The sequence below is a fragment of the Helicoverpa armigera genome, chromosome 30, assembly GCF_030705265.1.
Source record: "Helicoverpa armigera isolate CAAS_96S chromosome 30, ASM3070526v1, whole genome shotgun sequence".
Lineage (NCBI taxonomy): Eukaryota > Metazoa > Arthropoda > Insecta > Lepidoptera > Noctuidae > Helicoverpa > Helicoverpa armigera.
In genome coordinates this window covers 1,962,348-1,974,886 of record NC_087149.1, presented here as the reverse complement: position 1 = coordinate 1,974,886, position 12,539 = coordinate 1,962,348, and the positions used below count along the sequence as shown (strand labels likewise).

Here is a 12,539-nt window from a genome sequence, read left to right as displayed (position 1 = left end):
ATGGTTTAGCCGACTTTCCAAAGGTTTTCAATACAGAAGTATATCTATATATATAAAAAAATTAAACTTGGTTTCCGTTGTCACGACATACCATGAAAACGGCTTGACCGATTTGGCTGAAAATTAGAGGGGAGGTAACTGAGGCCCGAGAGAAGGTTTAGGATAGTTTTGTCACTATCCGGCTACGTGACGCGGGTGAAACCGCGGGCAAAAGCTAGTTTTATATATATATTTATTGTTTTAAATTCCTTTTGTGACCTCTCCCCCGTTTCGCACAGGAGCACACGGGCCGCGTGTTCAGACTGCAGTTCGACGAGTTTCAAATAGTTTCGTCCTCACACGACGACACGATCCTCGTGTGGGACTTCCTGAACTACGGCGGGGCCTCGCCCGCGCCCGCGCCGCCGCTGTCACGCTCCTCCGACCACGAGTTGGTTGATCATGATCTGTATGATTAGGTAAGGTGTTTTTACTATACTGTTTTTTAACCAATATGATATTTTTTGAGTAGGTTATTAACTTGGTAAATAATCTTCATAGGAGTGATAGTTGTCTAAACTATTTTGTGTTTTTTTTATATATTATCTCTCTAGAAATAAAAATAAATTTTGTTTCTCACTATTTATCGATTTTTGACGATTCAGCTGCGTCAAAAACTCAATTAAAGCAAGTGATATTTCTGTCATGTTTTCTTAATTAATCAATTTTTTCTGTATTACCTATTTAGTTTATCGAAAATTTTTGTTTATATATTATTTAAATTATAAAATTAACAAGTCAATTAAATTCAACTATTGATAATGTAGTCCATCAAACAATTATTTCTTTACATCGAGAACTTGTCCTATATATTTTTCTCTTCCTTTTTATTTAACTTGAACACAACCGTTATTATTAATTCCTTCCATTGCAACTTCTAATTGCATCCTTCCATAACATAGCCTCTATTAATTCCTATTTTTCTCTTTCAGTTATTTATTTAAGGACAATATAAGACTTGTACCCCAGAGGCGTGGCCTCGTGACAAACGTCACTTACGACTGTTTACATCGTTACCATGACGACGGGATAACGGCATCGCCACACTTCCTACGAAAACCCGGACTTTGTATAAACTAGAAGATTAATTTCTTCAAAAAGTTCAAGAATATTGTGAGTTCTATAACTGTATTTTACGTGAAGAAAATAGTTCGCACCATATAAATTTGCAATTGAATTAAAAACTATTCTAATACAAAAAGCGTCAAAAAATTCGTCCCCATCGCTGTCGACTGGGAGCGTACCCAAGAGGCTGGCAGCATTACCTCGTTGGATCGCCATGCTGATTCTTTGTCCGAGGTAATAGCCAGCCTTTTGGTCAACCAGCCGCCTAGATAGATCTTTAAATAGGGTCCTATGACCCGAGTGTTTCAACCCCAAACGGTTCGAAAATATTTTCACAATATTTCCATGTATTGGGTCATGCATGTGCAGTACAGTTTTATATACATTTTTGGCTACTGTGGAGCCAATAGGCATGATGACAGGGTAAAAAATTGTGATTCTTATTAGTTCGCATTTTAGACTGACCAAAAATATTCGCCCCTTTTTTTTATTTTCACAAAACAGTAAATATTTATTTGAGAACATTATATTTAAGAACAATAGAAAGTTTACAAAGATTGAGAGTACTCAGACGTGACGTAAGACAAAATTGAATCGTGTTATATCTTCGTTGTTTTTTGTTTGTGAGAGAAAATAAAAAATACGTGTCCATTATTTTAAGGTTATCTAAAAGACGGATTAATTACTTTTTTCAGTCATCATGCCTATTGTAGATAACTTCAGACAAGCAAAGTTTCTTGACTATATATGCGTGAGAGTCAAATGCCTTACTTCAGAATTGCAAATTTATGTGATGCGAACTATATTCATGGTAAACTTTTGTAACGAAGACAATGTGAATGTACATTTACACACAAGTATGTTTCAACCGCTTTCGTGAGATGAAACAGCTACAAAGTGTTGATCACAAAACGACAATAAATTGAACTACACATTCTCAGTCTCCATATAAAAAATCCTGATCTCTCTCCGGTGGTGTCAGATTGCCGTCCCATCGCGCCATGAGAGTGAAGGAACAGTGAGTGCACCTGTGTCCAAGCAAGTGCTCGTGCACTATAATATGTCCTGCGCAGCTGACTGATCTCCTTATATGAGAACAGCCGCTGTGGCCGAAATCGGCCGTGGTCGCCCGTGATAAAAAATAATTTGAATATATTTAATTTTCCTCTTTTGCTACAAGTTTATGCTAAAAATAATAATAATTGCTCCAAAAAGTCAGTCTGCAAGATATCACAGGTTAGTTAACCAAACCTGTTTGTTTATATAGTGTTCTATTCAGTTTCCATTTGTGATGTTTTTTTTGGAAAACACTTAAAGAACATACTTACATACTAGTATTGTTAAAGTATCCAATTATTTGTCGTATTGTTATCAACGTTTTGTATAATACCCACGGTCTATCTGCTAACTTACAACCAGTTTCTTCATCAAAAGTAAAAGCCAAAGTAATGTCATAAAGTAAAAGTAACGGTCAAATTAGCTTTTTTCACGATTTTAACTATGAGTTAGTGCTGGAGTGGAGACCACGGACTAGCAAGCGCAGCGTAGGACGTCCACCAACGAGGTGGACAGACGACCTTATGTCAGGTCGCCTCCAACAGGTATCTGTGGAGATCTAAGGGGGAGGCCTATGTTCAGCAGTGGACGTCCTATGCCTGAGATGATTATGATGATGATGATGATGAACCATGAGTTTTGCTGTTACTTTAGCCTGAAAAAAAAAACGAATTAGATTTTTTACTTTTACTTTATGAAAGTACTTTGGCTTTTGATGAAGAAACTGGCTGTAAGACTTGAGAAGATTCGTAAAATTGTTTGTTATACTGTGGATTTCAATAACTTATGTATCTGTAGATGCTGTTTCCAGAGATAGGATGCTGACAGTCCCATACAAGTTATGAAAAACTCCTATCTCTAGATAAAACCACAGATAGATATGTTATTGAAATTGACCAAAATCTATTTTTATATAAAAAAGAAGGAAATTGACAAATACACTGATTTACATTTCTTATAGAATGTTTTTAATGGCTGATATTATTTCAAGTTTTCGAGTGAGCTGCAGGTTTATAAACCTAACAAGGCCTAGTGTCAGAATTTTCTCAAATCCGCCTGACGTGGAACATCCTTTACAGTCGTTACGGGTAGTCAGAAGCCAGTAAGTCTGACGCCAGTCTAACCAATGGGTATCGGGTTGCCCGGGTCACTGGGTTGAGGAGGTCAGATAGGCAGTTGCTCCTTGTGGCACACTGGTACTCAGCTACATCCGGTTAGACTGGAAGCCGACCCCAACATAGTTGGGAAAAACGCTCGGAGGATGATGGCGGCCTCTGACGTGGAATAATTCATGTAGAAAAAAGTTAATATTCATACAAAATTACGTACAATTTGTTTAATGACACAGTTTATGTGCGCAGGAGATAGTTTACGATCAAAATTTTCTACTGCGCAGCCAATTGACTAACTTTAGGCACGCTGGATGCAGGTCGCCTCAGGTATCTGTGGAGATCTAAGGGGGAGGCCTATGTTCAGCAGTGGACGTCCGCCGCCTGAGATGATGATGATGATATACCCCGATTTTACACTTGTAAGCAACTTACGAAGGGGTTGTACTCTGTTTATTTTGAAAATTAGTAATTTTAAAGTATCTTAAAGCCATTAAAAATATTCTATAAAACATTCATCAAGGATTACGACGCTATATTGTAAATATAAAATAATATTGTAACGCACTGATGAGAAATGTCTGAGTCCGAGTGCAGTCGGAGAAAAAACTATAGTCTGCCTTCAAATCTGTTCTTGACGTACCTACTGACGTTCGTAAATGTCATTCACACACTCATGTGCATCGACGAGCTTTTATGTCCGCAATGACGACCTCGATGGCGCAATGGTCACCATGCCGGACTGCTAAACCTGAGGTTCAAGGTTCGATTTCCGGTTCGGTCGACATTTGTGTGATGAGCATGCTTGTTGGCCGTGGTCTGGGTGTTATAATATGTATTTATAAATATGTATATGTGTAGTTTATGAGTTGTGTTAGCACCCATAATACAAGTTAATTAATAACTTAGCATGGGGATAACCGACCGTGTGTGGAAGATGTCCCGACATTAGATTATGTTCTTTATATTATGTGTATCATGTGTTATGGAGTGTCGTGCATCAAGCACATGCGTGTGTGAGTGACATTATTACGAACGTTAGTACGTAGCTTCATTACTTACACAAGAATATATTTAAACTGTGACTATAATGGTAAGTTGCATCATTTAACTATAACGATAACCAAACCACAACCAGCCGTATACTTGCCGCGCATTGCTCACATCGGCGATTTGACTACTGACAGTATTTCGGTTATCGTTATAGTTAAATGGTGCAACTGGGTCCAAGGCTTGCCTGGTTTGTAAGTCCAACTATATACTCTTTGGTGCTTGAGGCCTCTTTAGAATCTCTAAATTGAACCACGAATGAGTCTTTTTTTAATATTTGAATGGATTATTTTTCAGTGAAGGTTTTAATAAAAAAAGTTGTCACTTTTGTATTTAGAACTTTAACTGAATGGAATAAAGTTTGTAATTGGAAAAATCAGCCTTGTAAGTACTTTTTTTCTGTAACTGTAAAATAGTAAATTCATTTTTTTTAACAATATTTAAATGATTTTTCCTCCGACTGCACTGACATAATGTAATTAGTAGAGTAGACAAAAAAAAATAGTTTTTTTTTTCTGTTAATATTTTTTCGATAAAGTAAATGCTAGATTATATTGAAAAGTTTTTTTTTTTCATTAAAAAAATGTGTTACGTGTGCGATATTCAGTGGTTTAATTGTAATAATTATTTTGTAAAAAAATAAATAATAAAAAAGTGAATTAGTGTAGGTGTAATTTTAATTGTAAATTTAATGAGGGTAGAGCGTTTTTTATTCTTTTTTTAAATATTGAAAATATGATGATACTCTTTTGAACTGTCTCTGACACTGCGCTTGTCATTTTACTTAAAAAAAAAAAGATCTTTGTCTATGATTTTAATACATGTATGCAGTATTTTTTAATTCAGCTGTGTCTAGTTAGACTGAAAGGTTATTTGAAAATGTTGAATGAAATTTCGTGTTGGTGAAAATGTCTATGTATAATTTTTTAAGCCAAATTCTAGCTTAGGGTCCGTCTATATGCTCCAAACCCAGCACGGAGTATATAAACGGGTCTTAAACTAGAAATTTTAATAAAAATTATACTTATTTAGATGCCTTATGAGTGATTTTTTTATAACTTGCTTGTACATTATTTTATCATATTCCTATATGATAGCTTAAATTATTTTAATGTGTACTCTTTGGTCGTTTGACACTGTTAATTCCTAATTGTCTATGGACGTTTTGTGATGTATTGAGATACTATATACAAATCTGCCCAAGAATTTTAGACCTTATTAGAAAACTTGGTCTTAAAAAAGTACCATGTTTAGTACTAGTTTTAACAAAGGTCTAAACATAGCATTAAAATCGGTACTTTTAAAAACTAAGTTTTATAATTTGGCTAGAGTTATTTGAACCAAACTTTACCGATAAGATATACGTTAGTTTTTCTTAAAATAACTAAGAAATAAACTGTTTATTTTGAAACGTAAATAGTTTTAAGAAAAATGTCGTTTGTGTTTTCGGTGAAATTGGCTCATAGAGTGCCGATTCCGAGTTTTGTAAGTTAAAACTTTCGTTACGTAATTATAACTTGGCTGGAATAAACAGTCGTTTTTAACGACGTCTAAAGTCATCAAATGCCCCCTCCCGCTGTGGGTTACGCGCGGTGAGGGAGTGTCAGACTCTTACTGACTAAACACCGTCGTGTTCCGTCCTAGGCCGCGTATGTACCAGCGCCAAGGTAATGAGCGCGAACTATCCCGCAGCCCCGGATTGAATATTACAGTTTCATTTATTTCTACGGATAATAACTTTTATTATTTAGTGAGTGAGCACGTTTATAATACGACCAAGTGCCGATGACAGCCTTTAACAGTTCTTATATTAATGCTATGTAATTAATTTACGTAGAGAGAGTTAACTTTCAAAACTCACGCTAGGCACATACCGTCGTACCACAAAAACTTTTAAACGTCTGTTCAACACTTGTCTAAGTCGGATTATGACGTTGAAATAAGGTCCATTTTGAAGCCACTGTTTTTAGACAAGTGTTCGATACATGTTTAAGTTTTTGTAGTATGGCTGTCAGATTTCAAGTATGTATGTAAATATGTTTCCTTTTACATCTAAATAAATTACGTTGTATATAAAAAAATGTTATTTGCTTTAAGTACTTATTACCTTTTTATGGACACTTTTCGTCCATAGTTAGTAACTGCCAGTAAGAGAATAAAAAACGCTCCTACTTAAAACTTTAAAATGCCTTGCCTGAAAAGTATTTAGTGACACAATCAACTATATTAGATTAAATATATATATATTAATAAATAAATAAATAATATTCAGATAACGGGATGTCTTTTGAACGCCACTCATATTAATAGAATAGTTTATACAGTACAAAATAGACCATTTTGTGGTAGAGAGAGATCAAGAGATCATCCTCCGAGCCTTTTTTCCCAACTATGTTGGGGTCGGCTTCCAGTCTAACCGGATGTAGCTGAGTACCAGTGCTTTACTAATATTAGTTTCCGCCCGCGGTTTCACCCGCGTCCTGAGGTAACTGCTTCCCGTAGCAATATAGTGACAAAAAGTATCCCAAGTCCTTCTCCCGGGTCCAAGCTGCCTCCTCTCTAATTTTCAGCTAAATCGGTTCAGCCATTCTTGAGTTATAAGAAGTGTAACTAACACGACTTTATTTTATATCTACTAGACTAGAAATACCAGAAATATAATATAGAGAACACCATTTTATTGGTTTGTACCCTAAAGGCTCCGAATCTACGGGACCGATTTGAAAAATTCTTTCACTGTTGGAAAGCTGCACTCTTCCCGAGTAACATAGGCTATATTTTATCTCGGTACGGGCAGTAGTGCCCACTGGACGCGGGTGAAATCGCAGGAAAACAGCTAGTGACTAGATAAATGGTTGAATTATATATAATTTCGTGAAAAAGAACAAAATATAGAGTTACTACTTTCTAAATGGTCTATTTTGTACAGTTATGAAATAATATAAAATAGTAACAAGCCTTGGGACTTAAAGCATATATTGCTAACGTAAGTAATATTTTAACATCTATTGTAGGAAAGTCAAAACAGTAACAATAACAGATACCGAAGCTACCTTTGTCTCTCAACTGTTTTCAAAAACAGTAAGAAAAAGTATTTTTAGGCAACGAAAAAGAATGTACCTGAACAGTATGATATTTCAATTTCAACGTTATAAATTAAAAGGTATGCCACAACTTTTCATTTTTGAGACAGAACTTATTACACTTAGCTACGAACTTAGCTAGCTTTTTTTTGATCTGGCAATAAATGCTTTAAGTGTTACAAGGCTTGGCTTAAAGCAATAAAATTGTGCCTAAATGCCTAAACCTTGTGAGGACAACTTACAGGCTATTAATATCTGTTTTAGCTATCATACTACCGATTCTTTATCTAGGCCCAAGTTTATCGACAATATAAACGTCAGTTTTCTTAAAACAATTGTTTACTATGAATATTATAGGTGTGATGACAGAGTAAAAATATAGTGATTCTCCTTTTACTGTTACAGCCTTTTTATCGTCCCACTGCTGGGCACAGGCCTCCTCTCACACGGAGAAGGATTGAGCATTGATTCTCATTAGTCCATATTTTAGATTATCAAAAAATATTGGAAACGTATTTTTTATTTTAACAAAACATTGACAGCCTTACATATCAAAAACATCTAATCATCTTCTAAGCATCATTTTAACTAATTACTACTTAAAGCCTTAAGCAGTGATTAAGTATTTGGGTTAATTAGTTAAGACATGCTTAAGCAACGTTTATAAGTAAGAATATTACTTAAACAGCCCTTAAGCATTACTTATTATTTAATTCACGTTTATGAGTAAGGCTGTAAATATTTACTAAAATATAACGCCACAAAGATTGAGAGTGGCTCGCGTCACGTCTATGTAAAATTTGTACCTAAAAGTGACGTAACACAATATTCAATCGTGTTATATCTTCGTTGTTATTTGTTTGTGAGAGAAAAGATAAAATACGTGTCCATTATTTGAGGATTATCTAGAAGACGGACTAATCCATTTTTAACGTGACAACGTCTTATAAATTGGTTTGCCGGGTGACACTTCAAGAAACTGCGTTACGCTCCGCTCACGTTATGCGCTCACAATGAGAGCGAACGAGAGGCACGCGTCCCTTCCACTCGGGCATGGTTAGCCCGCCTAAGAGCGAGAGAGACAGACATAAAAAGTGAAAGGCACGCATCCCTTCCACTCGAGCACAGTTAGCCCGCCTAAGAGCGAGAGAGACTCAAAGTCGTTGTCACGTAAAACTTTCGCCCGTATACCGACTTTACAGGCAACCAATTTCTTTTTTTCATTTAACATGCTTTTTGTCACATTGAATTTTCATCTAGTAAACATTTGTTTTAAGAAACCTGACTGTCAGTGAACTTTGGCCTAAGTCATTTTGTCTATTCAGTACTGAAGCTACACTGTACTATGTATTTGTATTTTAATTTCTTGTCTGTCTGTCTTTGTGTACGGGCTGTGGAAAATATCACTTTTTTGTTTTTCTTGTCAGAATAATTTTAAAACTTATACTTCATTTGAGTAGGCACTTAATTAAAAATAGACAATCTGGTAGGACTTTTTATTTAAAAAACATACAATAATAATAATCAATTGTATCATTATTTTAAGCAGTCGTTTATTTGTTAATTATGTATTTGTATAAAAAGTCATATCATGATTGTGTATCTTTTAAGTGCCTAATCGAATGGAATATAGCCATCTAACTCAACGAAAAATAAGATCAGAAAAAACCGAAAATTTTACCAAACCAAGTTTGACCAACCGAGCTCATGTAAGCTGAAATGACGCATCCTACTGCCGCATGTATGCACACAAGTGATTTATATCCCAAATAACTTAAATAATACTTTCAAGTACCCGTAAAAAGCTCTTTAAAAGTGAGACGAAGTCTGCATTTCCTATTTACCTTGAGAAGAAACACCGACATCAACTCAAGAGTCATAGTCTCTTGTAAAGTCCAACTTAGATGAGCAATGTAGGATCATGCGTACTAATTTACAATACATATTACCAATGGTCGTCAGTTGTTAGTTTGACATAACGACCACAAAAAAGGCTTGTACATACATCGATTGAATCTTTATTTTACGTTGAGTTAATTTAGACTTGATCACATTAATGTCTTCTAAAACCCAAGGTCACCGACAATATACACGTCAGTTCTCTTAAAACAACTGTTTTCTATGAATTATTAAATTCAATTTTAAAAATAAACAGTTGTTTTAAGGAAAAACTGAAGTTTATGTTATCGGAAAACTTGTAAGCAGGTTAACCAGTCTTAAAAACTCATTCTGTGACAAAACCAAGTGCAAAATCAGATTGGAAATGAATACGCTTTAGAAATATGTAATTAATTAAAATAAAATAATAAAAAAAAACATGATAATTTTGACGCTAGATAGTTAATTTAGGCTAAGTACAATACAGATTATATTTGGCGTTTTCAGAGGGAAATTGGCTGTTTTTTAATCTTGCAAAAATCGTAGCAAAAAGTATAGATTGAATTGATTTTGATATCAACCTGGCATAATAAACTGCCAGCGTAGGTCGCCTCCAACAGGTATCTGTGGAGATCTAAGGGGGAAGTCTATGTTCAGCAGTAGACGTCCGCCGCCTGAGATGATGATGATGATGATGTAGGTCTCTACATTAGGTAGACTTTATTAAAAATTCTTTTGTTATTAAAACTGATAAATTATTATTAATTTTGGACCTTCAATCTATACCAACAAAGTCGATTTCTCTCTGAAAGCGCTAAGCAGAAACGCGTACCATTATCAAATGTGATGTAAAAAAACACCAATATGGCGTTCAAAAGATTATAAAAAAGATATATTAGATTTTACCTTTAGCAAATATAACAGGATGTAAAGATAATGGGATGTTTGACTTGAATTCCGTAAAGCTCCGAGCGTATAAGTAGTCTTGCTTCATTACGGAGAAAGGAAAAATAGCGGAGGTGCCATAAGGTAGGTAGGGCGCCTTCTTGTAGGTCAAGTAACGTATAGTTATCGGCACGAATAGCTCTGACCTACATCTGCGCAGAAGTGATTTATTAGCAAAGAACCAATCCCGAGTGACGGCTATGACGCGATGCGCTGCGGGCCAATCACGGCTTTAGCCCGCCCCTGCGCCTCACTTCATACCACAAAAGGGACCCAATTGAATTACTTTTGCGCTGGTGAAGGTCAGAGCTCAAGATTCGTGCCGATAACTATACGAGTAAACCAACAAGGTTATTTGACACATCAGTCGTAGATTTTTGGTTTTACAAAAAATGGGTGGGTTCTAAATGAGACAGTAACATTCCTCGTCCCCCGAACACCCGCATGTTGTCGCGCTACTTTCTTAGGAGATTTTCCGTTATGACATCTCCGCTAGTCATTTTGTTCTCGGTTTGAATTTTGTGTTTGGCTGCGCTATAGACCTTTTTAGAACCAATTCATTTGAGAAATAATTTAAACTGTGAGAATTTAGGTCTGTCTGCAAATGTTTATGATATAAGTGAATCTTGGTACTGTGTTAGCTCAGATTAAAGATGTAGGCATATTTATCCGAGTGCGGAAAGTTTGGTGTGTGAGCCAAACCACAGAAACTAACAATAGTTTAATATCATGATCTGAAATCAGGAAAGATAGACAGACGAAGTAGCATGATAATAATCCTTTTTCAACTGACTTCCCAAAAAGGAGGCATCTTTTATTACCATTTTAAATCGAGCAAAAATATTGCTGTCTCTTTTTAACAAGTATAGCGAGAAAGAGATAGAAGATTTAGTCAAGGTTATGGTAGTCCTCTCTTTCTAGTTGTATTTTGAAAGCTTGAGATAGAAATATAATTGAAGTCCGAAATTAATGACATTCAATGGTTTCAAAAAGAGGTTTATTCATACACAGGTGGATCTTTCTAAGTCAAGTCAAAATTCGGAGACTATTTTTTCATTTCATTATGTTTTTATCAGAAATACAATAAATAATAAGAGGCTCTAAGAATCTCCAAAACATGTGTACTTTTTCAACACCTATCCTTACGATTTTCATATATTATGAAAAATATTTATATGTATTTTTTTTCAATTTGGCAGAATACCTGTATGTATATGCGTCAATCTTTGAAGCGTATATAGATTCAAACAATTAAAAAAAAACATATTTTTAATCTAGATTAATTTTATTGGTCTTTCTGTATATTACTACATTGGCACTGTATAAAAAGCAAAAAAAAAGTATGATAGAAAAATATAATTAAAAAAAAGTATAGTAGTAAGAACTGATACTTATTTAACTTTTAAGTTTATTATTTTGTATGAATGTCCGCGTTTTTTGGTTGTGTGAATAAAATTTCTATAATATGACAATAATTTTAAAAGTATGGTTGAAAAGTATTCAAAATGTTGCCCAGTACGAGTGCGATAAAACTACCAGTTCCTTTTATTCCCTTTTTTAGTATATTTTTTTCATTAGGTAACACCAGCCTTTATGTTATGTTATTTTAATTTAATTCAAAATGTATTTGATTAAGTTTTTCATTTTCTCTTTTGTTTACAGTTTTGTTTTTGTTGTAATCCATATTAATTCTATTATTTTTTTCTTGATCTCTCTTCGCTGGTGTCGGATTGTCGAACCTTCGGACTATGAGAGTGAGGGAATAGTGAGTGCACCTGTGTCCAAGCAAATGCTTGTGAACTATAATATGTCCTGCGCAACTGGCTGATCTCCTTATATGAGAACAGCCGTCATAACCGACAATCGGTTAGAAGGGCATTATTATTATTTTTATAAAAAGTGTCAAATAATTTCTAACTGAAAACTGCCAAGTATTGTGTGCTTACACAAAAAATAATAGACTTTAGTTTGGATTATAATATAATTTCAAAAATACACGCATCATGTATATTTTAATACCGAATTATCGCAATCTTTGTATATATTGCTTGTTTATAATTAAATTAATTTAATTTATTTTATTGGGTTTTGTTTTTTTTAGTTCCTTTTTTATTTATTTTTCCACAGCTATGAGAAGGACGAAATGTGACAGTCATGCATGACCCTCCTGACTAGAGTACCTACCATGTATTTTGACGTGCTGTGATTTAAGCAAAGCTTGTAGAGTTGGGTTATTTCTAGTCTAGTTTCACCGTTTGAAGCTAAAAGAAAAAAATACTATGATAATTTTATAAGTATCTATGTATGTACATAG

At 34.6% G+C, this 12,539-nt stretch overlaps 1 protein-coding gene across 1 annotated transcript in view; it reads left to right on the top strand.

Annotated features, from left to right (window-relative positions):
* Window positions 1–12,306, top strand: part of Slmb (supernumerary limbs) — a 29,568-nt gene extending 17,262 nt beyond the window's left edge. Inside the window, exons 11-12 of the mRNA XM_064042855.1 lie at window positions 279–458; window positions 972–12,306. Of these exons, the coding sequence (XP_063898925.1) occupies window positions 279–458 (180 nt within the window). The 3' untranslated portion in view covers window positions 972–12,306. The remainder of the gene's footprint in view (window positions 1–278; window positions 459–971) is intronic.
* Window positions 12,307–12,539: the final 233 nt, after the last annotated feature.